Source organism: Papaver somniferum, chromosome 9 (assembly GCF_003573695.1).
Source record: "Papaver somniferum cultivar HN1 chromosome 9, ASM357369v1, whole genome shotgun sequence".
NCBI lineage: Eukaryota > Viridiplantae > Streptophyta > Magnoliopsida > Ranunculales > Papaveraceae > Papaver > Papaver somniferum.
This window is the reverse complement of record NC_039366.1, coordinates 192,284,734-192,312,517: the sequence shown is the minus strand read 5'-3', so window position 1 is coordinate 192,312,517 and position 27,784 is coordinate 192,284,734. Positions and strand designations below refer to the sequence as shown.

General features: G+C 37.1%; 1 protein-coding gene across 1 annotated transcript; it reads right to left on the bottom strand.

Annotated features, from left to right (window-relative positions):
* Positions 1–13,803: 13,803 nt before the first annotated feature.
* Positions 13,804–15,723, bottom strand: LOC113310185 (CBL-interacting serine/threonine-protein kinase 5-like). Its single transcript, XM_026558774.1, has one exon. It carries the CDS (start codon positions 15,511–15,513, stop codon positions 14,065–14,067), a length of 1,449 nt encoding a protein of 482 aa, XP_026414559.1. The 5' UTR covers positions 15,514–15,723; the 3' UTR covers positions 13,804–14,064.
* Positions 15,724–27,784: the final 12,061 nt, after the last annotated feature.

The following is a 27,784-nucleotide window of genomic DNA, read 5'->3' as shown; positions in this document are numbered from 1 at the left end:
ATAGACAAAATTCAAATCTCACCAGAGAGATTAAGCCCTTGGCCCTCGATGCATTCTTAGACACGATTTCTAGTATATGTCCCTGTAGGATCAGAATCTCGCAGCAATAATACCTCAGCGAAATTAGTAACAACACAATACAACATTGTCGCAAAAACAACTTCAGAAATGACATAATAAGCGACGTCAGCTAAATCATGAGAAAAATGTGATGGTCCTGCGAAAATTAGGGAGTTTGCGAGATTAACATTTGTAAGGTCGCGAGAATGTCGCAAACCATATCCAAAAATAAAGGATAGAATAGCTGTCATCCACTATGTATTTCCCTATAAATAGTCATTCAGTTGTAAAGAAAAGGAGAGAGATATTTTTTGAGTGAGAAGCAAGTAAATAGGAGAGAGAAAATTTAGAGCAGTGGTTATTCTTGATTCCTTTATCTTTTCTTGTAAGATTGTTCAAAGATTCATCAATAAAATTAAGATTGTTAATCCAAAATGAGTTGAATGTTAATGAAATCTTGTGAGGGGTGTAGTGTAGGATTTCTTGCAACTACATAATGGCGCTAGAAACAGGGATTAAAGATTGAAGGTTGAAGATTGTTCTAGAAAAAATTGAGGATTAATATTGTGATTGAAAGTAATTGGTGAAAACTTACATAATCTCTTACAATTTGTTAGTATTGAAAGAATGGCTAGAAGGAGAAATGTATCGGAACAACCGACAACTGCTAGAAGAAGAAGTAAAAGACTTGCTGGAAGGGAGAGAAATGAAATGGGAGAATCTACTAGAAGGAGAAATGGTGGATAAAATCAAATTCAACAACCAGTTCAACAAGCACCGGTGCAAAATAGAACTATGGATTATGATAGAATGAGCATACACACTTGGCGATCAAATTCAGCAGAAGAAGTAGAAGAAGAGCAGCAAACCAGGAACCATAGATAGATAGAGAGAAATCAAGAAGTAGATGAAGGAATAACTCATGGAGATGAGGAAATCGGAGCGTTAGAAACGCTGAGACAAAGAATACATGAAGAAAAAAGAGTTGAGGTGGAAGAACGTGCAAATCTAACAAGGCAAAATCACGAATTGAGGATGGAAAATATGAGACTACAGAGTAGAAGATCGAGAAGTTCTACAAGATCATATTCAAGATCGACTAGAAGAGAGATGAGGCGAAACTCACCCACAGTTAATGCTGAAAATAATATTCGAGAAGAAATACCAAATCCTAATGAAGAACATTGCAAAGATAGAGAAAGGATTGATGATCGTTACGTTCCACAAAATGAAATTTTTGATGATAGGCAAAATGATAGAAATCAAGAGAATGAACAACGTCAGGGACGAAATAATCAAGATGACGAAGAGAATAGAGAGGAAAGAAGGAGAATTTTACATGAGAGAGAAGCTCAAAGAAATCAACAAACGATTGAAGAAGAAATGAAAGACATTATGTTGTACAAGCACGTTTAATTTGCGAACGTGAAAGATTGAGAGCGGAAATGGAAGAACAAGAACTTCAGGAGAGAATTCGCCAGAACAATCACGATAATCGAGAAAGAAGGTGTACACAAAACCGGAATAACGGTAATCTCGATGAAGAGTATGATAGAGTACAGAGGATGGCTGAAAGACAGCGAATGGAATTGATAAGAAATCAAGAAAATCATGGAGGGGAAAATGAGAGGCATCACCATATGCGAATTCAAGATAGAGATGAGGAAGAGAATCGCAGGAGAAGACGAGATGAATATGATGAAGAAGAAGAAATGCAAAATTTCGCAAGAGAAGAAAGACATGAACGCAGAAGAAGGGAGGCGAAATTAAAAAGACCAATGGATCAAAATTCAGGCGTAAATGAACAAATCTTAAAAGAATTGGAATAAATGAGAGGAATGCTAAATAATAGAGTAGAAGTAGGCAGAAGACAATTAGATGAAGCTATAGAAGAAGCCGCGAAAACTCCATTTACAAGAGAAGTACAACTAGGAGGAATACCTCCGAAATGCAATTTTTCCGCATTAACCAACATCTTTGATGGAACAACTTGTGCAATTCAACACATTAAAGCCTATGTGAGATGCATGCTACAGTGGGAAAATTATGATGCCGTATTGTGCAAATACCCATTGTATAAGTATTGTGCAAATGGTTCTCACATACAATGGGAAAATTTGCAGACCACATTCTTGGGGGCATATATAAGTAATAATTCTTCGCGACCTGGTATTGAAGATGTGTTTGGATTAAAACAAAGGATTGGCGAAAGTTTGAAGCACCTAACTAAAAGATGGAGGACTATGTGTAGCGAAATGGCTGGCCGAGTGGATGAGAGATATCTTATCTTATCATTTATCAATGCTATGTTCTCAACCAATCTATTGTATATCCAAATTTTCAGAGTCAAGAATACAATCACAATGACTGAACTGCGAGAACTTCAGGAAGAGTATATTTCTCTAGAGGAAAGGCAAAATAAAATGGAATCATACCCAGTTGCGAACACCAATTCACAAGCAGCGAATGCAAGATTATTACCTAAACTAATAAACACAGTGGCGAGCACTTCGCAAGTACAACAAGAAAAGATTACGGGCAACAACAATCAACAAAAACTGGTGGTTATGGGATGCCGAGATCAAGAGGAGTATGAAAGAGAAAGAAATTTCTAAAATCGTGGTGGAAATAATAAGATTCAAAGACTTGATCAGCCGCAAGAAACTTATGGAGGTCAAAGACAAAATTATAATAGAGGATAAGGAGGTCACAAGGTAGTATGGGAAGAAATCAAAATGCCACCTCTGAATGCCAGTGTGGAGAAAGTATGGGAGGTTATAATTTTGATGGAGAATATACCAACACCATGGAACATGGGAACGGAACCACCTCAAAGCCGCAAAAGTCATGAGTTCTGTTCTTATCATCATTTTCACGGACATATTACAAATGATTGCAGAAATGGAAAGAGAATTATTCTGAGAATGATAGATCAAGGAAAACTAAACCACTTTCTGGTAGGGAACCCACAATCTCAACCATTACTTCCACCACCAACAGAGCATCACAGAGTAAACACGGTTAAAGAGAAGGAAACATTCTTCGTAGAAGTTGGAGCAAAAACAAAAAATCTATTCTGTCACTCTATCGTACATTCATACAAGACAGTTGAAGATTTTCATGACAATGTTTTGAGGAGAGTGTTCACAAGAGACAATGATGGAAGAGAAATTATGAATATTGCGAAAATCTTGCCGCTAGAGGAATGGCAAAAACATACTATTTCTTTTACCGCAGAAGAAGTCCCTGAAGGTAGAGAAGTACATGACAATCCATTAGTGGTAAAATTAGAAAATAATCCAAAACCGAAAGAAGATGATGAAGCTGAAGACTCATGGGCAATTAATAGGATTCTAATCGATACCGGAAGCTTTGTGAACATCTTATTCTATCATACTTATAAAACTATGGGAGGAAGAGATGATGATCTTATACCATCTACATATAAGATATATGGTTTTAATGGTACTGCCAACAAGCCTAAAGGGGAGGTTACTATGCGAATTCCATTAAAGGGAATATCTTCTGAAATCCTGTTATGTGTTGTTGACGAAGAGTCACCCTACAATGCATTAATTGGTCGACCTTGGCTACATGGGATTCTAGGTGTAGCTTCAACTTTCCACCAATGCATCAAATTCCCTCACCCCAGCGGTGTAGGAATCATAAAAGGAGATTGGGTTGAAGGAAAGAAATGTTACGAAACTGAGGTAGAATCCAGCGAAGGAAGAGCAAACAAGAAGGAAAGTTGGCGACGCAAAATCAAAGAGACACAAAGAAGCGAGAGATTGATGGTGGATGCAATCAAACGAAAAGAAGAAGAAATGTTGCGAAACTAATGCTAACTCAGAATAAGAAATGGTGAACATAACACTACCAAGGAAGCAGTAGCAGAAAATAACAAAGAACCAGAGAATGGCAAAGGTAATGAAAATAAGAAGTGTATGAATGATTGATTTGTTGCGACACTCTCGCAACAAATAAAATTCTCAAAAGTACATTTTACTGAATGATAAAAAAGAGATTGAGAAGTGCAAATACGATGTGATGATGTGCGAGAATCTCGCAGAGATAATGAATTCTACAAAAGTCAATCAGAGAACAATGACAAAAGAGAAAGGGGCGAACCTTTATGGCGTACACCTTAGTTCGCGAATACAATTTCGCAAGAGGAAAATGTAAGACCTAAAGTACGTCATATAAGGGGGTACCTGTTGCATGGCTTAGGGAAAGGCTACACCGCCCCCGATACCTGAGTCATAGAGATTTGGGGTCAATAAATCCCATCCGGGAGAGGAACCTTGGATTCTCAACTTAAGCATATGACTTAAGTTGGGCGACTAAGATAATAAGGACTCTCCCAAGGAGTGCAGAATTTGACCAAGGCGCTGAGGTACACGGTGTTAAGATTTTGAAAGTGGTAGTAAAAGTTCGTTGCTCGGACTTGTAAAGATTTAAAAATAAAAATATATACACAATTATTAACAATGGGTGCGAGAGGTAACCAAGACACTAGATTCCACTTACGCAAAATTGAATGATAAATATTTCAAAACTCTATTCAATTCTTAAGTCCTCTTTTATCTTTAATTCACTATCAATCATACAGATTCTCAAACATTATTTGTAAACCTTAAGCATAGATTATCAAGAGATTAAACAAGCATAACCTATCAAACTGAATAACAAATAATTAAGATAATCATTCAAACAATTTAAAACTCTGCAAAAGCAGCGATTAGGTAAATTATATAATTAAATGAAATAGTTACCCATTTATGTTGCGTGAATAGCTTCCTCCATTACCTTGGTTACGAGGGAATTAACTCATCATAGTAAAAACGCTCTCAAAATAATTTATTATGGCTCAAAAATGGTTCACAATGATGAAATGGAGAGAAAATGGTGAAAATCAGGTGCTTGCAACGTTTATAATCGTTGCATAACCCATTACAAAGAACGATATCTCTTAAGTGTTGTAGTCGTTGGAAAACTACGACCCACGTTCCGATGTCGCTGTTATAGTTGAAGAACGACTGCTCTGGCAGGTCCGTTCTTCGTGTTCATCATGTTCTTCATCATCATCATCAGCAGCAGCAGAGTTCTGAAAACTCTTGATTTCTGCTTCTCTGGCCCTCTTATCGACTCCCCAGACTCTCGACCCCCTCTTTCCTTCGACCCTATAACTCTATATATACCCAACAGGCGCAAGAAATCTCCCTCATACACTCCATATAATCTTCATTACTCGGGCAATAAATGAAAATATTTTGGGAATATTTTCTTTCCCTTCTCGTCTCCTGCACGCGTATTACAGCTGCAGAACTCTCCTCATTTAGCTCTGTCACGCCTCTGCCTATTGATAGAGTCATAACACATGTCCTGAACACGCTCAAATTCCACAAAACTCAAGAAATCCCGTGAATAGCTTCCTCCCGTACGGATCTGCTCTGATTTCATCTATTGAATTTTCTAGCCAAATTTGATCGCAACAAACACCCATACCAGCTCTGTTATGATATACCACATCTTTCAACAAAGTTTCAGCGATTGAATCTCACTAAAACACGTCAAAAATTCTTCCCAAAGTTCTGCCAGTTGCATGCGTCATTTTTCCCGCCTTTTTCTGATTTCAAATTTTGGAAGAAAGGGACCTCCCCTTTATCCATTCCTGGGGTCCCTTTAGCAATTGGGGCGGAAATAGTAATTTTGGGGCTGAAACAGTAATTTTTCTGGTGTTTTTAACAACTCCTCCGGGTGCTTTTAGCGCATTTCTGGGGTGCCTTTAACACTTTATCCTGGGGTGTAAAACACCACTTTTTGAGCCCATTTCGCCGCAAGGGCTTATTTCTCTAAAATTTCCTACAAAGACATAAAATAACACAATAAATACAAAATCGAGCACTAACAATATATAAAATTGAGACATATTAGACACATAAATGTTTCTATCACACGGTTGAGTCAAGAGTGCCAGGGGCTTCTTGAGCGTACCTTGCCATTCTTGACAAGTTTGGCTTATAATGCGCTCGGTCCGAAGAAAACCCCACTTAGGGTGCAGTCTCGTAACCATAATCCCTATAGGTTAAAGGGATAAGAGGCTTCGAAAACAACTGGTTGTTGTTAAGACCGGATGTGAGGAGCCAACCTTGTATGGTAGAGGTACGCCTCCTTGAAGGGGAAACCAGGGGGAAGATAAGGGCGGTACCCTCCATTAGGGAGCTGATAGGTGTCTTAAGACGCAAATGTCATGAGGCTTTTTATTCGCAAGGGTATTGAGGATTTTCATATTTGTGCGACAATCTTGAAGAGGCAATAATACAAAAGAAAAAGATAAGGCGAGATCAATGGGTTTTCGCATGAAAGTGCGAAGACGTCCTGCGATTTCGTCGCAAGACGGCAATGTAATGGGGCTTTATTTTCGCAAGAATATTTAGGCCTATCATATTATCGCAACATTCCTGAAGAGACAATAATACAAAAGAAACAGTTAAGGCAAGATCAATGGGTTTTTGCATGAAAATGCAAGGACGTCCTGCGATTTTGTCGCAATGATAAGAGGTGGCATAATAAGACCTTTAACTATGAAGGCAAAATAAGACCACACAGGAATGAGATTTTGAAAAGAATCAAAATTCACTTCGCATATGATTGCGAAAAAAATTGCGAAGTTGAGGCACAAAATAAGAAAAATCTGCAAAATCTCTCATTTGGATACACGTAACAGAGGCAAGTATGGGAATGAATGAAATTAGAAAATGTTATTTGTCTCCACATGATAGATTTACGCAAAAATTTAAAAAATAATGACTATGTTGATTAACCATATTGCAAAGAAGAATTGTTTTAATGAATGCAGGTCGAAATGAAAGAAACTCATATATTAAGGAATATGGAGAACCAAAAGAATTCGAAAATATACAAAAAGAAGGAATAAATGTACAAGTATTACAGAAGATCAAAGAAAGAAACAAAGACTACTTCTTAGTTGATCCTTCATCATCTCCATCAGACTTGTTCTCTTCTTTGTTAGCATTAGAACTTTTATCTCCATCAGAACCTTCATCAACATCAGACTCTTTATCATCAGCTTCGCTATCAGAGATGGTCAGACTAGGAATGTTCTTTGGGATATCCTCCAAGAGACAAGGATAATCAGAGTGAGGAATACCATGGTCATCACAAACCATTTGAATAGTTTGATTGCGAAAATGCAGAGCGTCGTTCTTAAAGTTTGCAACAGTGATCTTGATTTGATTCTTTAATCTAGAACACTTGTCGTTGCGAGAAGAAAGATTCTTTGCGAGTTCCTCTTTTTCAGCTTCAAGTTCCTCAATTCTTTCGCGATATCTACTTTCAGAATCTGCGAGCAAAAGGAAATCAATTAATAACTTGATGAAAATTCATAAGAAACGAAAGATTAGTGAAGAAGAACAGTTAATAACCTTCTCTGTCAGAAATCATATCTCTAATCAAGGCTGTATGCTCAACTTGGAGACTAACATTTACACCTAAATCTTTTCTGGCATCGTCTAAGATTTTCGCAGCCGAAGCGAATTCATCCTCATTATTCATAAGGAGACGAGAAAGAATTTGGTTTTCTCTCTCGTTAAACACGGCATTTTGGAGGTTAGCTTCATCCCATTCAAGTTGAACTTCAAGAAGAATTTCTTGGAATTTCGCCAAAGTCTCAGCACCTTGGATAGAAATGCGATCATTATCATCTATGAGACCGCTAATTTTGGTTATTAGCTCATTGATTTTCTCTTTAGAATTAAGAAAAAACTTTTAAATTGGTTGGCTAAGCCTAAACTAGATCTATGGTCAATCTCTAAGAGGCGAAATTTGGATCTCAGTTCATTCAGAGAAAGAGATGAAATTTTATCATTTGAAAAACTATTTAAAGATTTATTAAGATGCTCAAGAAGGGTGTCATTATCCAAGGAATTAGGAAATGAACGAAGAACGTTAGCTTCATCAGAAAGACCGTAAATGTCTGCAAAAAGGATCAATCAAATAAGATAAAATAACAAGATGAATGAATAAAGGGAAAGGAGAAAAGTAACATACCATAGAGTTGATTATTAGCTTGCTGAAGACTAGAGATTTTATTCTTGTGCGAAGAAGAATCAATTTCTAATTGTTTGTTCTTCTCGCGAAGACCTTTGACTTCAGCTTTCAGTTCCTCATTCTTTGTACGAAATTGAAGATTTTTCTTTTCAAGAATTTCGAGTCTCATCTCCAGATCTGAGGCAACAGCGAAAGAAGCTTTTCCAGCCTGCAAGAAAATGTAAAAAGTATTAAAATAGAAAGAGACTTTGAGTTACAATAATGAAGAAGTAAAAAGACGAAAGCATACCAGACTATTAAGAGAATGCAGGAAGTTGGGAGTCACCGATCTAGAAACTCCGCGAAGAGAATTATCACCATCCAATAAAGGAACATCGCAAATCGAAGCGAGAGCTTTGCAAGTATTAGCGAGTTGACTATCTCCCATTCCTTGCCAAGAATCAGAAAAGATGCCAGAGAGCTTAGCCATAGAAGATTCAGATGGAGAATCTTCATTTGCAGCAAGATCATCATTATCCTCATCATCCTCATCACTCTCGGAGTTTTCATGAGAAGGAGTATTTGAAGGAGAGGAAGAACGGATTTTTATCTTCTTTGAAGGAGGAGCAGTTGGTTTTTCCCTGCGAAGAGCACCTTTGCCTTTATCACCAGTCTTCGCAACATTGGCAGGCTCTTCTATTTCATCAATAACCTTCATACACAGATAGAAATAAGAAATAGAGGCAACAATATATTATTTAAAATCATAAGAGAATATTTCTTACCTCATCTGTGTATGAGCGAAGAGATAACAAGGTACTAGCCTTACCAGTCCTGTGGTAGCTATCTTTCAGTTTCTGGATCTGTAGAATTTCTCAAGAGTCAGCGAACAAAAGAATAAAGATAAATAAAGAAATGTAAAGTGGGCGAAATTGGAAGAAACATACCTCTTTCTTCTTCTCGGGACAAGAGAATACCCAAGGTTGATACGTAGCGAGATTCTCAGAAAAACATTTGACCCAGCAATGTAAGGTCCTTTCAGCATCAAGGGAAAAACGCACCATTTATCATCTTTGGATTGGCGAGGGGTTGTGTTCTTACCAGAGTGCCAATCAATGTCATGCATGAGAATTTTATCTTCAGCAATAACATCTTTCTTTTTCAAGCGAATACCCCAGCGAGTATTCTCTTTCTTCATGGAGATCAATTCATAATTCTCAAAGAAACTCGCTACTGTGTATTTTTCAGCGATTATCTCCAAGTCTGCGAATTTAGGATCCCTAAGTTCTTTAGAGTAAAGAGATCCTTTACCAGCACCACGATTAGCAAACTCCAGCATCAGACGGATGCAATCCTCACTTAATTGAAATATAGCTCGCGAGAAGTTTAGATGAGCGAGAATCTCATAAAATAAAGGAATATCAGGGTCATAAAGAGGAATGGGGAGACCTGCGAGAATTTTACCCAGGGAAACTATGATTGATTGATCATCACAATGTTGATCAGAGAAAAGTTTGATAGAAAGAATTGACTTAGCATTTTCACCAGGAATGGTGGAAAGTGTGAAACCCTTCTCAGCAAAATCTTTTTGAACATCCTTTAAAGTTTTCTCATGTTTTTGACCGCTTGGAGGCATATCTAAATATAGAGTATGGGAATGAATGAAAAGTAAGAAGATTGAAGAGGAAAGAATTAGAGTAGCAGAACTTACGGAAGAACAATAGAGTTGCAGAGATGAGAGAGTAAAAAGAGAAGAGAAGGTAAAAAGAAAATGAAAAGAATAGTAATAAGAATATATAGAGAAGATTTTTTTTTACTCGAAGAAATAAACACCATTAATGCGAAAAGACGTGAGCGGTTGAAAAGCAGCGGTTACAGAATACGTGTCAAGAAATAAATGGAAGAAAGGATACGTGTGATAAATGCAGAATATGAAGAGATGAACAGCTGCGGCGTGTGATAAATGCAGAATATGAAGAGATGGACAGCTGCGGCATTTCTCACATCATTCTCTACTTCGCAGAGAAGATATGAGAAGAGGCAAGATGTAGGATCATAATCTCGCAGCAATAATACCTCAGCGAAATTATTAACAACACAACAGTGTCGCAGAACAACTTCAGAAATGACATAATAAGCGACGTCAGCTAAATCATGAGAAAAATGTGATGGTCCTGCGAAAATTAGGGAGTTTGCGAGATTAACATTTGTAAGGTTGCGAGAATGTCACAAACCATATCCGAAAATAAAGGATAGAATAGCTGTCATCCACTATGTATTTCCCTATAAATAGTCATTCAGTTGTAAAGAAAAGGAGAGAGATCTTTTTTGAGTGAGAAGCAAGTAAATATGAGAGAGAAAATTTAGAGCAGTGGTTATTCTTGATTCCTTTATCTTTTCTTGTAAGATTGTTCAAAGATTCATTAATAAAATTAAGATTGTTAATCCAAAATGAGTTGAATGTTAATGAAATCTTGTGAGGGATGTAGTGTAGGATTTCCTGCAACTACAGTCCCAGCGAGACACTGTTGTTCGTGATGCCGTGACTCCTAGTGTACATCCTCGACGAGATATTGTTGGTCCCGCAGGTTCTGTAGAGCGTAAAACGTCCTCAGTAGACTTATTAACCAGACCAACCATAATTCCAACATGTCTTCGCGAGACGGAGCTTATTGTGATGCCATGATTGCTAATATACATCCTTGACGAGATACTTCTGGTCATGTAGGCTTTGTAGATGCGTAAAAACGTCCCCGACGGACTTATGACCCAGAGCGGAGATATGCATGTCTCCTGTAAGCACGACTCACCCTATTTGAGATCAATGACTGATTACTAGTACATCATCGCGAGATACACTGGTCATGTCTTCTCTAAGCTCTGACTCGACTTACTGAGGTTTCTTAATAACTCCTAGGACATCCCCGTGAGATACGCTGGTTATTCTGCCTCCGGGCCCTTTCGACAAACTCCTAGAACATCCTTTGGAGACACACTGGTCTTGTTGGCTCATTATATGGACACACAGTTTATTACTAGCACATCTCTGCAAGATACGCTGGTCAAAGACAAGTGAGTCAAAGTCTCGCAGAGGCATTAATCGGGCGTACAAAGCATTCTCTCTCTCTCTCTCTTCAGGACGAGTCCCAGCTGACCACAGAGAGATTCAGATCCGTATCTCGATCCGTCTGAAAATCTCTGAGAGATTCAAATCTCTCTGCAAAATCCCGGAGATTTTCAAATTTCTCTTCCAAATCTCGGAGAGATTCAAATCTATCTTCAAGATCTTAGAGAGATTCAAATCTCTCGGGAAATCTCAGATAAGGCTAAATATTCCCCATGGTAGGCATGAGCCTCAATCGAGTCTCTTCTCCACACGAATTCTAAGGCATCCCATGCCTTTTCACGTGAGTCATCCTACTCATTCTTACAAGTCGTAGAATATCTCTCTATCTCAGCCAACTCGGCTAAAGAGAATATTTCTCTCTCTCGACATGTCATCACAAAGGCTGACTTAGCTTCACACAAATGGGGGGATAACAATTAGGTTTTTGGTCTGACGGTTTACGGCACGTGTGAGAAATAACCGGCTTATTTCTCACCGCAGAAGATGGTAATTAAAGGCGGTAGAATAATGAGATAAACTCAACCTAGTTTATCTCTTCTCCTAAAGAGACGGGAGAATTGCTCCGCACAACACGGAAAGCAATCCTTATCTTCATCGAACTGAGATTAGAGAATTCAGCTATAAATACGTCATTTATTTCTCCAGGCTACGATCTTTCTGATAACCTCTCAGAGAAATTCTTCTTCAAACCCCAGAATTCTCTAATCTCTCTCTTCATCTGCTTCCGTCCCTAAGACCATCCGAAATCTCTTCCCTGTGACTGAAGCAGCCTTTGAACGGCCACTGTGCGTGGTTTAGGCGAAGACTGTTCGTGCTCAACCTCCCGTAACTCACTTTCAGAAACCCTAGAATCCCACTTCTAACCTCTCTCGGATTTTAGGCAACTACAGTGGGTATGGATGGGAGTCCCCAGAAACCCATACTCTCCTCCAAACTCAAACTTCCACGTCATATTAAATTTTGATTATCCAACCACCACCGGAGAGGCTTTTTTTTGTTGAGAGTGTCTAAAATCCTAAGTGGCATCAATATTTTTTAATACCCATACTCCACTGGAGATGCTCTTACGAGTTTATTTTAAGGATTTTAATATGTTAAAAAAAGTTTCCTAAAGGTATTAGATACTTTGGGAAATAAGTTTTTGATATTTTTGTCAAGTTTAGGGTTTGTTTAGGAGGAGTTATCTATATAGTTGAGTTTAGGGATGCACATGGGCGGGTATAAGCTAAAACCAACCTCGCACCCACAGACTGCGGGTTTTTTTTTTCATAACCAACCCCGCACCCACAAACAGCGGGCGGGTTTTGTTACCCGCCCGCTACGGGTTGGGCGGGTATGGGTTTAAACGGGTTTAAACCCGCTTTATATTCAAGTATTTAGAGTAACTTCTATTCTCCTTGATTAAGTGAGAAAAAAAAACCAAAACCCCCAAAATATTCATATCTAGGAAGTTCACAGATGAAGATTAAGTGTTGAATCTGTTGATTTTTCGATTGTTGTCGATTTCTGGTGAAGATTCGAAGTTGTTGTTGTCGATTTCTGGTGAAGATTTCTGGTAATTGTCGTTCGTAGGTGAAGAAGGAGAACTGAGGAGGAAGAAGAGGAGAGGCCGAACAGAGAGAAGAGTGTAGAAAGTGAATGAGGGTTATCAGTTATCCTATCTACTAGTATTAGGGTTTCATAATGGACGACTAGGATTAGTTTTATCTAATGGTATATAATCTGCGGGTTTTTTGGGTGGGTATGGGCGGGTATTAGCTTAAACCAACCTCGCACCCACAGACAACGGGTTTTTTTTTTTCATAACCAACCCCGCACCCACAACGGGCGGGTATGGATTAAAAACCCGCGAATTTAGCGGGTACGGGTGCGTTTGGGTATCGTGGACGGGTCTTGTGCAGCCCTAGTTGAGTTAATTAAATTATTTTGCTATTATAAAACTTTGTTTAATTTTATTTTGATGTTTATTTATAGTTGGGTTAATCCTGAGTAAATAATCATCTATTACATAGTTGTGATTTTGAATCTCGAGTTATGGATCACTCGTTCATAGTTGTTATGTTATTCGTTAGAATAATTTGAACTTTGAACAATCTATCATTTACTTATATATTTTTATTCCGCTACAATAATTATTATCTTTTAAGCGCTTCCTATTTGCATCAGTGCTTGATAAGTAAATTCATACATTAACTTATCCTATTGGAATTATTAGAAAATAGATCATGGCTTCTTGTTCTTCTTGGGTACCAAATGAATCAGGACTTTTATTCCTATGGACAATGTTGACTCCGCCAAAGATTTCATTTTCATTACTTGGCTTTCGCATCCGAGAGAAATTCAAATGTCTTCCTTCTAAAGGGAATTGATACCATTGTCTTCCTAGATGTATCATGACCTGTTTTTTCTATTTTAATTAGTCAGCCTTTGATATGGATAGACCCACTTGAATTTTCCAATTTTTCTCGTCTTCTGCCATTCTGACTTTTCTTAATGCCTAAATGTGGTGTCCATGAAACCCATTAGTTCATTAATTAATAATTTCCAGCTAATAGAGCGACTTCTTCTCAAAGGAATCGGACAACTTGTACTGTTTTCGTGTTTATTAATTTCGTGTTCATTAATCAAAAAGAACAGAAAAGAAAAAAAGAACAGTGGAAATGTACACCCTTCTCTTTCGGGTCACATTAACAAAACCCGACACACACACCCACGTACACACACTTCCCCCCTGTATTATATATATATTTACAAAAGACACCCTCTCTTTTTTTCTCACCATTTCAAAAAGCAGACATAATTAAATTTTTACATTTACACCCCCCTCTTCAGTTAACGGCCAACTCTTGCAAGTCCGCATAACTAGTACTTCCGGTAACACTACTGTTACCATCGACGGAGCTATCATTATCATCTCCTTGCCACGACCAGACAATATCTTTCAAAGCAGGCCTGACACAGTCCTCGCAGAATTTATCATATTCCAACGAATCTCCAGATGATTTTGAGAATTCAACAATGGCTACTTCCGGTGCAACTTCGAAAACTTCTGCTGTTATCAACAATTTCCCTTTCCTTCCTTCTTCTGAACCTTGCATTTTCACTTTGAATGCTTTTACTTTGGCGACCTTGAATCTTAATCCTTTGGCCACTGATTCTAATTTCATCATGATCGCTGCAGCTGATAATTTCGAAGTAAACATTGATTTCGTTTTCTTCTTGCTCTCAAACAAATTTGACAAATCAAATCCGGATGACATTGATGAAATCAGTTCAAATGCATTGAAAAAAGCTGGTTTTGTTGGTTTCGTTGGCGATGGAGTTTTCGACACTGATTTGGTTATAGTATTATTATTATCATCATCGAATTTGAATGGACTTGTTCCTCCTCCCATTGATGCCAGATTAACAAACGATGATGCACGACTAAATCCTTTATGGAACCACGAAACCTTCATAATCGATTCGATCGAAATCCTCTTCTCTGGATCTGAAACTAATAATTTTGATATCAATCTCTTTGAATCATGAGAAAACCATCTTGGAAACACGTACTCTGCTTTATAAACTTTCTTATACATCTTCATGATATTCTCATCCTGAAACGGAAGAAATCCGGCTAACAGGACATAGAGAATAACACCGCACGACCAGATATCCGCCTTCGATCCGTCATAACCTTTCCTCTTTAAAACTTCCGGAGCAACATAAGCTGGAGTTCCACACTGAGTATGAAGTAATCCGTCGTTTCTCAGATGTTCAGGTAGAGCTGATAATCCGAAATCTGAGATTTTTAGATTCTCATTCTCATCTAACAGAAGATTTTCCGGTTTCAAATCACGATGAGAGACGCCACGGCTATGACAGAAATCAACCGCAGAAATTAATTGTTGGAAATATTTTCTTGCAGTGTCTTCTGTGAGTTTACCGTTTGCGACTTTGGCGAAAAGTTCACCGCCACGAACATATTCCATGACGAAAAAGATCTTTCCTCTGGTAGCCATAACTTCTTTAAGCTCAACAACATTCGGATGACGAACTAATCTCATAACAGAGATTTCTCTTTTGATTTGTTCCATCAATCCTTCTTTTCTTACTTGATCTTTGTTTATGATTTTAATGGCTACACTTTCTCCGGAATGGATTTCTTTCGCATAATAAACCTTCGCAAATGTTCCTTGCCCCAGTAATCTTCCCATTTCATACTTACCAAACAACGTGCTCCTTCTTTCTCCACCTCCATTTTTCTGCTCTGATTCCTGATTAGAAGACATCATCAGTCAACAAATTGAAGATGGGTGAGAAAATCAAGGCTTTCAATGGTGATAGATAGCAAGATTTATGAGCATAATTAGAAAGAGGCCTCGGATTGCTCCTAGTTTTAATGGTGATTAATAGAGGTGAGATTGTTTCTCAGAGAGGACATGGGATTGACCGAGAGAACCTGGTTTTGGTCTCTTCCTCCGAGGGGTAAAAGGGATTTGAGCACATAGAAAATCTTGTATATAAATAGTTGGAGGCAACTCCATGGCGACACGCGGAGGTATATTGGCACCCTGCTTCTGGTTAGACAAGTGGGGTCTGATGAGTGGTTGCAATGGCAGTAGAGTGTTACTTACGGATGTGTTTTATACACCCAGTCACTGGATAGTTTTAACCTTATCCAAACTTTGACAATTTCTGCTAAAAAAAAACTTTGACAATCCGGTTAGCAACTTTAGCCGTGATGGTAGCGGCGGTGCCGATGACGAGGATTTTTTATTTGAAGGATTGGTGGTTGTCATAGCAGAGAATTCTTGGGATTTTATCTCTTCGGGAAAACGTCTATTGTTTACAGACGTCGTTTGACTTGTAGACTTGTAGTTGCCCTTGGAGGAGCTTAGAAAAACTAATGTAAAGCTGACTTGGCCGGTGAGATTAAGTCCAATGGTCGGATAAATTCCGAAAGCTAGTATTTCAAAGATGCCTCAGTTATATGGCCGGTTTTACATGTCTTTTCGGATGGATATGTGGATGAAATTTCACCTGTGCCTGTGGGTATTGGATTTGTATCCTCGGGATTTGCAATAATGTGACAGACGCCAAAATTGAGCTTACTCTCGGATAGCCTAGTCTCACTAGACCTGCCTCCTGGGCAGATCCACTAATATAATTTGTCACGCTATCCATAGGAGAGGGTTCACATAATTCCATTAGGCTAAGTTTTATGGGAGAGATTGGACTGTTAGATTGGCCAAAAGGTGTTGTAAATCATGAAAAAAAATGTGGGGAAAAAGTTAACATTCTTTCTGACTACTTCTATCTCCTAGCATTTCCTCGCAGTCGCACTATCAGCGAGATTGAAACGCTGAATGGTTCGGCGCTCAAAAAGTAACACAAACACCGAATAGTTCGGCGTTCAAAAAAATCACAAAAATCTAACGGTTGAGATTTAAGCAGCTAGATATCTCTTCCATAAAACTTAGGAGGTTGCCCAAGCTAACATGGATGACCAATCTAGCAGTTAGATATCTCTCCCATAAAACTTAGCATTAGAATTTCCAACAGTGAAGATTAAACTCGGGAGTTTCTAGTCACTAATATAGTATGAGTAAAATTTTCAAGTAGGGTACAAATTTGTTGTACCATCAGATAGGGCAAAAACTATATAAAATCAAAAGTTGTGAGGTCATTGATGTTACCGTATTATGAAGATTTAGACAAATAAAAATGAAGTGATAAACCAAAATTAGTGGTTTGGCACTGTCTAAACCACCCGCAAGAATCTTCTTTGAAGCTGTTATTTGCCGACTTAAAACAACTTTTGTTTATGCAAATGAAAATAATAATAAAGATACTATGAGTAGAGAAAGAGACCGAGTTTAAAATTCTAAAAAATGGACTTCCATCCGGAAAATGAATTTTTCCATGACGGGCTGCTAACACTTAAATGTCAAATCAGAAAAGTAAGAAATCCTAACATTTTCCCCACCATATATTCGAGCTATACATTTACCGTCTCCCGGTCACCCAATGTTCAATCAACGTGTTTAAAATTTGGTCTTGGGTGGTCAATGGAGTTATTAATTGAAACTAGAAAAATGTTAGAGCGTCATTATGGGAGAACAGACCGAAGAATAACAAAACACCGCTGATTGTAAAAAGTGTTATATACTTTTTTTTGTTGAAATGTTAATTTTGAGGTTACATAACAAAATTGGTGGAGGCATGAACTAAAATACGATTGTTTAAACTGTTATACATTCTTTGTTGTGGCTTCACGATTCATTATTTTATTTTATTTTGTTGGAATGATGTTTTAAAGCATATATTACCTCCGTTTCAGAAAAAGAAATACTGTCATAGTTTTATTTTTATCTAAAATAAATTTATTTCGAGTCCTCTGGTCGGTTGGTCCAATAATAAATTTCACGAATAAATGAGACAGATTATATAGAGAACAAATAGGGTTACACGGTGGTACTATGACATGTCCCAACAGTAAAGCGCAACAGTTGCGCTTTACTGAGAATGTAGCCTGGCAGATGAAGCTGCATATGCCGACATGGCTGAGACAAAAAAATGTTACTTAGTGAATGCAATACGACGCGATAGTGTTGCATATACTTACTCAGAGTTAACTCATCTCAAGGAAAGAGTAATGGATGGAACGCAAAGTCATGGGATGACTTTGGCATCGTTTCAAGCATTGGCCAGAGCTTAGACGATGCATGTGCAACAGTGGCGTTGCCAAATGCGCCATTGGTAATTATTTCTCGCCAATAAGGATGCAAGTGATGCATATGAAGCATGAAGTTGAATTAAGCAAGTCAAGACTCAGTTGGCATGATATTTGGGTGTTGGCATCCAAATAAGCTAAGTGCATGATCGGGATGAATAAAGCGCAACCATTGCTGAATACTTGGCAGAAGTGCAAGTTGGATGAAGCGTAATCATTGCCGGATACTTGTTGTAGGCCAAGAGTGAGTGAAGCACAATCATTGTCGAACATTGGCTAGGCCAAAGTTCAGTAACGCATAATGATTGTCGTACTTGAGTTCAAACTGTCAGTTACGAGTGTCTGTGCATCACATGCATGCCAAAGTGGAGAGGCAATTTAGAGACGATTATAAAGTGGTTTTATAACCGAGTTTGGCATAGCCCAACCGTTCGGAACAAGTGTGGCACCACTCTACACGCCAACATTAAAGGTAGCAGTTAAAAATGAAACTGTGGCGGTTAGGGAACTTCCCATGGACAGATGGTTGTTCATGGGGCGTCCAAGAGAGTTGCATACATATTGGCCTTGGTTCTTGGCATTATAAATAGCCAGAGAACCCTTACAAATGGAGTTGTTCAATAGTTCAAGTTTTGAGGAACCACATTGCAGTAGAGAGTGAATTATGTGTTAGGCTTAAAGAAAGCTTGTATTTCCAATGTGTTAGAGCATTGCTCAGTCGAATTCGCATGGCGTTGCTATCTCAAGCATGCTTGTCAATGTTAGTGATCAAAACTATAAGTATTTATTTCTAGTCTACTATAGTTAAGTCTCGGATTAGGATAGAAAGTGTAGTTGAGCTCAAGAACTCCACGGAAATCATCAAACAAGACGAAGAACTACTCAAGGAACTGGTAGAACTTCATCGACTAAAAGGTATGCAGAGACTTGAACTTATCTATCACCCAAAAGTCTATCTACTCTATCTCCTGTTTTGAGACAAAAGTCGTGTTGGTAAATAGACTTTTGAGACAAAAGTCTGTCTACTCTACTCTATCTCCTGTCTTTATTTCTATCTACTATATCTCATGTTTTGCTATATAGACTTTGATTATACACATTTGCTATTTCGAGCTGTGTTTATCTCACCTATCTATTTCTCGAAATATGTGTTGGTAAGCTTTCGCTTTGGCCAAGTTCATCTTTACCTAGTGATGGAAGTCATGACAAGTTACAATCACTTTGAAAATTGCTTACTTTGACGAAAAATAGTTTGTGAATAACAATTATATAATAACGTCCTGTAAGAATGTTTCAATGATTGAAATTAACAGTTTAGATTATATAACCAATGTTGGATATAAGCATCGTGTATAAGTTCTTTTTCCTTGAACCGAAGTTTGCGAACTTTGTGGATCAAGAGAACCAGAACAAGAGCCGCAAACCCAGTCCGCGAACTGGCAGAAGTTCTCGACCCGAGAAAATCTGCTGGAGTTTGAGAACTCCTTCCGGGAATTTAAGTCTGCGAACTAAGTCTGCGAACTTAAGTTGGTTATATCTAAAAACGATTATTTGTGAACTTACATTTATATTAACCAAGGAATGCAAAATACAAACCGTGGCTATAAAGTTCATGAACCGATTCAAGTGAATCAAATCATTTTTGCTTCGATGGTGTCTTGTGTAGTTACATAAGATTTCCTTGCAATTGAACAACTCTCTAACTAGTTCATTTGAGTTATTTGAACTAGTTATGGTGAAGAAGAATATGATTGATATGAAAGTTATTTGAAATCTCTCGGAAAATCTAATTAGTAAATGCACATTAGTAATTCCATAATTTCCCTACCAAGGTAAATTAATAACCTTAATTAAAAGATTCTTAACTTACTTATGTTTCGATCCTGGGATTTTCTTCCATTTAGTCTTTAAGGAATATCTTTGAACAATTATAAAAATAAACATTCTCAGCACGTGTTCAAAGTTTGTCGACATCTTTACTTTGTAAGTTCTCTTTCACACTTACAACCTTGAAACTGATTTTCCACACTTCCAAGCAAATTTAGAATTGGTTCATCTGACTTTCAAGAACTATGTGATTGATCAAACCAACATTCAATCATAATAATGGGTTTACGGTTCTACCAAAACAAGTTTCCGTTCTACCTCCATGTGATTACTACGCATAGTCACACTAGCTTCCCAAAAGATTCGGTTGACTAGGTACTAGGATCGGTTCCCCACATATATTAGGTATCTAACTTATATGTGTTGCACACGTTCACAAGATCGGTTCCTCTTTCTTCTGTAAACCTTGTTGTACCCCATACAAGGATCGCTTCCCCGTGATGTACTGCACCCCTTACAAGGATAGGTTACCCTTCATCGCTAACAAGGATCGGTTCCCCTTCACCCCTTACTAGGATCGGTTCCCTTCACCCCTTATAAGAATCGGTTCCCTTTTCCCATGGCAGACATAAACTGATACACACAAAGGTGATTACTTAAGATTGGTTTTACTAATAAAAGTTATATCAATACAAAAATCAGGCCTTTGTGAACAGTTCTACCAAGAACACAACAAGTTGTGAGCGGTTCTACTTTATCACACATATTGGTTGTTCATAAGATATGCAATGAATAACAAAACCAATAACACCTGGAAATTTCCTTTTCGGTTCAAAAAACAAGTTTATGAACTTACTTCCTTAGAACACATGTAAACATTGTTCCCTAGGATGAAATCCTCACCTTATACCCATACATAATCACAATATCATTCAAATGATTATGGCGATGTCTTATCTAAAAAGTTTAATGGTTAAGCACTAAACCTCGTATTGTATTCCTTAATACTATGTATATCTAGAGTTCAAATATGCTTCGCAGTTATGTTTTCAATATACACGACTTGAAAGATACGCTAGGGAATGAAACAGTTCAAGTCAAATATCACTAACCTCAATTGGAAGGATGATTGTTGTCGTTGTAGCTCCTCGCTTCTTCACATCTTCAAGACTTCGCAATACTTGTAATGTCTCATATCCTAATGCTTTCAAGCTAACCTATACGAAGTTTAACTCTAGTACATAATCAAGCGACTCTAACATGAGTTTTGATTCACTAAAATATGACAACCAAACTTGATATACCAAAGCTTGGTGGGTTCAACCTAGAAATGCTCTAACACTTAGGTTTCTTCTCTAGACCTTGTAGGTTAACGACCGAAAGACTTCACTGGGATTGTGAAGCCATACAAAACTACTTTTCTTGTAGTTGAGCGATTTGATCTTGCCATTTTCTATCGTACAAGTTCAATTGAATAATTGACTTGAGATTATATCTCCGATAGGGCAAGATAAAAAGAAATCAAAAACATCTTCGTCTCATTGTTTGTAGGGAATCAAGTGTGTAGTATCCTGCTGGGATCAAAGACGTAAGAAGCGCAAATGTACCTTGAATCAGCGTAAGATTGATTAGGGTTCAACTACAGTCCAGACCGAAGTTACTTTGTAGTAGGCTATTGTCTGTACCTGCTTAATACAGTGTGGTGTTCAATCTGGACTAGGTCCCGGGGTTTTTCTGCATTTGCGGTTTCCTCGTTAACAAATTTCTAGTGTCTGTGTTATTTTTATTCCGTATTATATTTTATCATATAATTGAAATATCACAGGTTGTGCGTTAAGATCAATCAATTAAAATATCCAACCTTTGGTTGTTGATTTACATTGATTGACACTTGAACATTGGTCTTTGGTACCGTTAAAGTTGTTTCACAAGGATGAGTTCACGTTTTTACGTTAGATGGAACTTGGTTTCATGCTAACGACGGGCAATGATCACCCAGAGTTAAATGGGTAATGATCCCCACGTAGGAACTTGTGTTCCTGACCATCGATGTCGGATAACGAAAATGAAATGGATAATGATCCCCGAGAGCAAATGTGTATGATCCTCACATGAATTTTTTTTCCTGACCATCGATGGCGGCTTTCCGTGCCGAGTTAAACGATAGGTGGCGTACGAACCAAGGACATTAGTACCCTGGACTCATGAACTAAAATGAAACGACATAACAATTCACATAGAATTATTTCGAATGTTGTTGAAATTAAAAAAAAAATCGTTGAATGCATTTCTTGTTTAGTTTATTGAGATGTATGTATATTTTTGAAAGATGGAAAAATATGCGTATTGAGCCATCAACTCATCCCAATTGACATTTTTTTGCAGATTTCTTAAATGATGGAAGGGGAACTTAGAATGAGATGGATTATTGACCGTGTTGTTTTTGTTATTATCATTTGATGTGTAATTTGATTTTAGTATTTTGTTGAAAATGTTGTTAATATATTTTATAGCTAAACAGATCCATGTATAAAAACAATTCTTTATACTTAGTGAAATAATTATAAAAAAATAAAAATATTAGTCTCTTTACGACCCGTAACGCTTCGACTTTGGACCTCCATATGGGTTTGACCTGGTCCGGAACTCGGGGTATTACAATAAACATACACTACTTATTAGTGGTTATATATAAACATAATAATGTTATCTTCCTCAAAACTCAATTGCACCACAATTTTGAACCAATACTATGGTGATATGTTCTCCCCCTTAGTCAATACATACTACTTTTGCAAAATAGGTAAAACCTATAGATAATAATTCACTTCGCCTTACATAATGTTCCATAAAGCCTTATGTAATGTAGTAAGATGCTACTTAATAATTCTCCCCATTTTTGTCAGTAAAATTGGAAAAGGTGAGTGATAATAATGAATTAATCAAGAGATCTTCAAGACTAGAGAACATATATCAACCTTTAATTTAGACGATTTCAACCAAGAAACCTCGTTTGCATCAGGAGACAAGAGGCACAAGCATCTCATACAATTGTACATCTGCTCTCCCCGCAAAGATATTACCATTAAATACAAGTTCAAAAGAACTGTGACCCAATTAAGTCATTCTGAAAGAACGACATGAGCGACCTTTCTCTAATCACAAGAGAATTATTTTCTTGAACTTTAAATTTAGTTATCCAGTTACAAACAAACTAAACTTGTATCCAATATTTTTCTCTATTCTCCCCGATTACGAACAAAAAAATTAAAAATAGCAATCTTAATGTTAGAGGCACTAAGATATAAGATTTTCGTGAGAAAAATCATCAAGACAAACTATTATCTACGCCAGTTACGAACAAGAGAAAAATCACTGCGATATGACTTAACATAAGAAATATAACTTCTCTATCCATGTACGAATGTAGTAATTAAAGTTCACCACTTATTCCTTGGTGGCGAAACAATCAAGGAAGTAATCGATACCTAAACAACATCTCACGGAATCATGTAGCAGTTTATTCACAAAAAGTGTAATCGTAGAGAGATCAAAAAATGCAATTCTCTAAATAGTTTACTTCTCATTTTCAAGAGTAAAAGAGCTTAACCTATGAGAAAATATGAGATATATGTTATAATCACCAAATAATAATAGAAAAGAATAAATCTCATGAAATAAGCAACTTCTGTGAATTTGACACATTTAACATATTTAATTGAAAGATAACATTCAAATCTAAAATACCTTCAAAGTTACAACCAACTCAAGTTTCAAAAGAAATTCAACAATATTTTTACAAACGTAACTTCAAAAGTAAGATAAACATTAATTATTTAACTAGCTCAATTCCTGAAGTATCGATCAGCAATGTCAGAGATCCTTTCAGCAAGATTACGCTGCATAGCAACATCATTGTTAGAGCACTACTCAGTTGAGCCCACCAAGCATTGGTATGTCCAGTTTGGTTGTCATATTTAGTTCCAAAACTCAAGTCGCTTAATAAATAAACTAGAGTCAACTTCGTTAGGTTTGGCTAAAAATGATAGAAATATTGTGCTCCAGTTACTCATGAATATCTGAAGATGGATTGAAGACAACAAAGACATTATCCTTCATCTCGAGGTTAGTAACTACAGACTTGATTTGTTCCATTTCTATTTGTTTCTTTCAAATATATTATATTGAAAACATAACATGTGAAGTTGTACATATTTTATATAATACCCTACTGGATAGACATGATCATAATAGTATGGTCATAGTATTACAGAATTATATTACAAAGTATAACACTTATATTTTGAACTTTGTAGATATGACATCGACATAACCTTATATATAGCTATATGATTATGTGTGTGGGTTATGGTGAAGATTTCATCATAGGAAACAATGTTTTACATTTTTTTAAAAGAAGTACGTTCGCGAACTTGTTTCATGAATCAAAAGGGAAATCATTAAGTATATTGGTCTGGTTATTCATTGCATATTATTTGGATGACCAATATGTGTGAGTTGGTAGAACCATTCTTAACTCTGGTTATGTATCTTGGTATAACCGATCACAATACAAAGACTTATGATTTGGTATGACAAGTTCTGGTAATTGGTGTAACCGATCCTAAGTAATCACCACGAGATGGTATGATCGATCTTTGTAATTGGTGTGACTGATCATAAGTGTTTGTGTGATCGATCCTTGTGATTGGTATGATCGATCCTAGCGACTTGTGTGACCGATCACAAGTAGGTACCATGATTAGGTATAACCGATCCATATGATTGTTATAACTGATCTGAACCCATATATGTGACTTGGTAGGACCGATCACAACTAACCATTATGACTTGGATGACCGATCACATAGTAGATTTGGAATTATAGTAGAACCAATTTTAAGCTTGTTTGTAAGTGTGATAGAACCGATTCCAAGATGCAAATCCATGTATATTCGGAATAAGGATTTGCAATGTAAAGATGTCAACATACTTTGAACATGATCAGTAACTCTTTTCATTTATTGTTCAAAAATATTCCTTGGTACTCAAGGTGATCCTGTACCGAAATAAATCGAGAATCTTTTAATTATGGTTTCTGGTTTTATATATTTTAATTACCAGCATTTAATGCATATCTCTAGAGAATAAAAATTAGTAATTTGCATTTACTAATTGAATATTTTCTATGAGAGACTTCGGAAATATTGGACAAACATTTATTGGAATTAGGAAAACCGAATTTTCAATTCATTGTGTATCTTGAGAATAGTTTCGGTTTTGGGAATTCCTTGGTGTCCAAACATCCGTGGCCTATAAATACCTAAATTTGAATTGCTATAGTACTATCCTAAGATCCAGGCAAATTTCAATTCTTGTTGTTTTTGGTGGAGCGATCTATCTGGAGACGAAAGTACCCTAATTAGGCGTATTTCTTATAAACGCTCGTTTAAAGACTTATGTGGGATCAAGAAGCTCTACGAGTATCGTTGGTGGGAAACTAGATAATTGCATTGTTATTTTACTTCTCGATTATTGATTTGATTGACTAACGGTTGTTGAATCTTTGATTGCACCTAGTTTCATTATTCCATAATCCTCCTCTTCTGATATAAAGTCACTCAAACTAGATCAAATATTTAACGTTTCTACAAATCTAAGTTTTTCTAGATCTGTAAGATAAATTCACTGATTTTTCATTGTTAACAGACTCCGTTATGTGCAACAAATCAATAAGGAATCGAGTTTCTTTTTGCAAGTTGTTACTTTGAAGATTAAATCGAAGATTGAAGACATTGAAGATTTGATGACTTCATTATTGTGTTTTGATCTTGGTGTGACTTTCTGTGACTTGATTTTATAGGACTAAAAGGTTATTTATTTTTTATAACCATAAACCTTTTGATATCAAATAATTGTTTGCGATCTTATCATAAACCTTGTAATCATGATTGATTATTTAGGTAATCATTGTCTTGTCTAATCTCGAAACCTAAGAGCTTTGGATCTGGTAACATGTCTTAAAAATGAAGATCCGTAACTGTCCTTTTATCATATATTTCGGTATTGTGATTAGAAAGTGAGTTAGGTTACCAAACAGTTTTGATCCTTTACTGTTTGGACTACGATGCAAAGAAATATTTTCTTTCCAGTTAAAAGATTAGTAGAAGAATTTATTGTGAATCATTAAGAGGATATAATATATTTAGTCCTAAAGAGAACGCCTGTTCTGCTAGGATATCTAATATCAAACGTCTATTGAGAACTTCGGTTCTGCTACATGTTATCAAAACAAGAATACTGCTGAAGCTGAGTAACTAGGATTTTAGATTGTTTGGTATCGTATACACGAAGTTGCAGGTTTAATTTTTGTAGCGTCTGTGGATGGGAAAAAACAGTTTGCTAATTTTTTAGGAAAGTGAAGAGTCGAGCGTGCTGCCGAGACTCCTCGACCGAGCAAACCGTTGAACATCAAACAGATGCACTGCAAAGGGAGTGCTTAGATTCGAGAGATCAATCTGTAGGACTCCGGCCTAAACCAAGTCAATGGACGTTCCAGAGTCAATTCGGTCACAAAGAGGGAGATGGGTTGATCTGTAGGAGGGAAGCTGAGAATTGTGTGGGATCAATGATGATCAAGGATTGTGGGTGTGTTGAAGGTTTCTGCAAATTGAATAACTGCTGGAGTTGAGTTCACTGAATATTGATAGTGGATCAATATTCGAGCAATTGAGCAACTATTGCTCGATTCGACGAACTGATAAATCATTTAATATTGATAGTGGATCAATATTCGAGCAATTGAGAAAGTATTGCTCAATTCGACGAATTACTAAATATTGATAGTTGGCAATTGAGAAATTGCTCAACTCGACAAATTACTGAATATTCATAGTTGGGTCAATATTCGAGTATTGAGCAAGTATTGCTCGTTTCGACGAATTACTGATAAATCACTGAATATTGATAATGGATCAATATTCTAGCCACTGAGCAAGTATTACTCAATTCGACGATTTATTTATTGGTGGCATGACCCTATAAAATATTAGTTAAAATATTGGTAGATTACCGAATATTATATAGTTAATCCGCGTGTTGTTTGTTGGATCAACATAAACTTATTTATTGTTTGAACTTGCTCAGAATGATGATTTGTTGAGTGTTTGTTCGAAACCCTAATTTTTGAGCAATTGCTCAATTAATTGACAAATTACTGAAAATAGGTCATGAGCAAAGGAGGGACCGAACACATGGGACTATGGACTTCCATGTGATGCCCAATTGCTCGAGTGCGCGAGCATACCCCAAGGTCCTGAGTTGCGTGGTTGGTGAAGGAATCACGATTAAATGTCAGTTTCATCATTTATTCAAATAGTGCTCGATTGAGCATTAGTGATAAAACCTAATTGTGGAAAAGTGAGGGACCGACCAAGATGGTGTGAGACCGAACCTTGGTGGTCGTGGGACCGCTGATGGGCGTTTGCACAAACTCTGAGTTGGTAGTGAAAAGTTTGGACCAAATATGAGTGGTTGCGCAAATTAGGTCAAAAGTGTGAAAACGTGTGGGACCGGCTCATTGAAAGCCTTAGATCCGCCCTTGGTCGGTCAAGGGAGCATGCCCGTGTCTCAGTTACGAGATTTTCAGCATTTTCTGATGTGCGTTTGAGCAATATTTCGGATTTTCAGAAGAGTTCGATCTTTGACTGAAATTCTCGATTTTACTCGAATGAGCAAGTATGCTCGTTTGATCAATATTTTGTAAATATTAAAATAATAACATTTTAATGTATTTTCTTGAGTAGCCTAGTCAGTCGTGTGACCATATTGACTTTTGGCTTTTTCATGGTTTGCGCAATTTTGAGAAAATATGGAGTAACCATGATTTTTGGGAAGTTTCACAGTATGAGAAAAATAACAATTTATGAAAGATTAGAGACTGCAAGGTGTGGGACCGGCCACGGCTAGGGCATGGCCGGCTGGCTATGTTGCCCGGTCCCGCA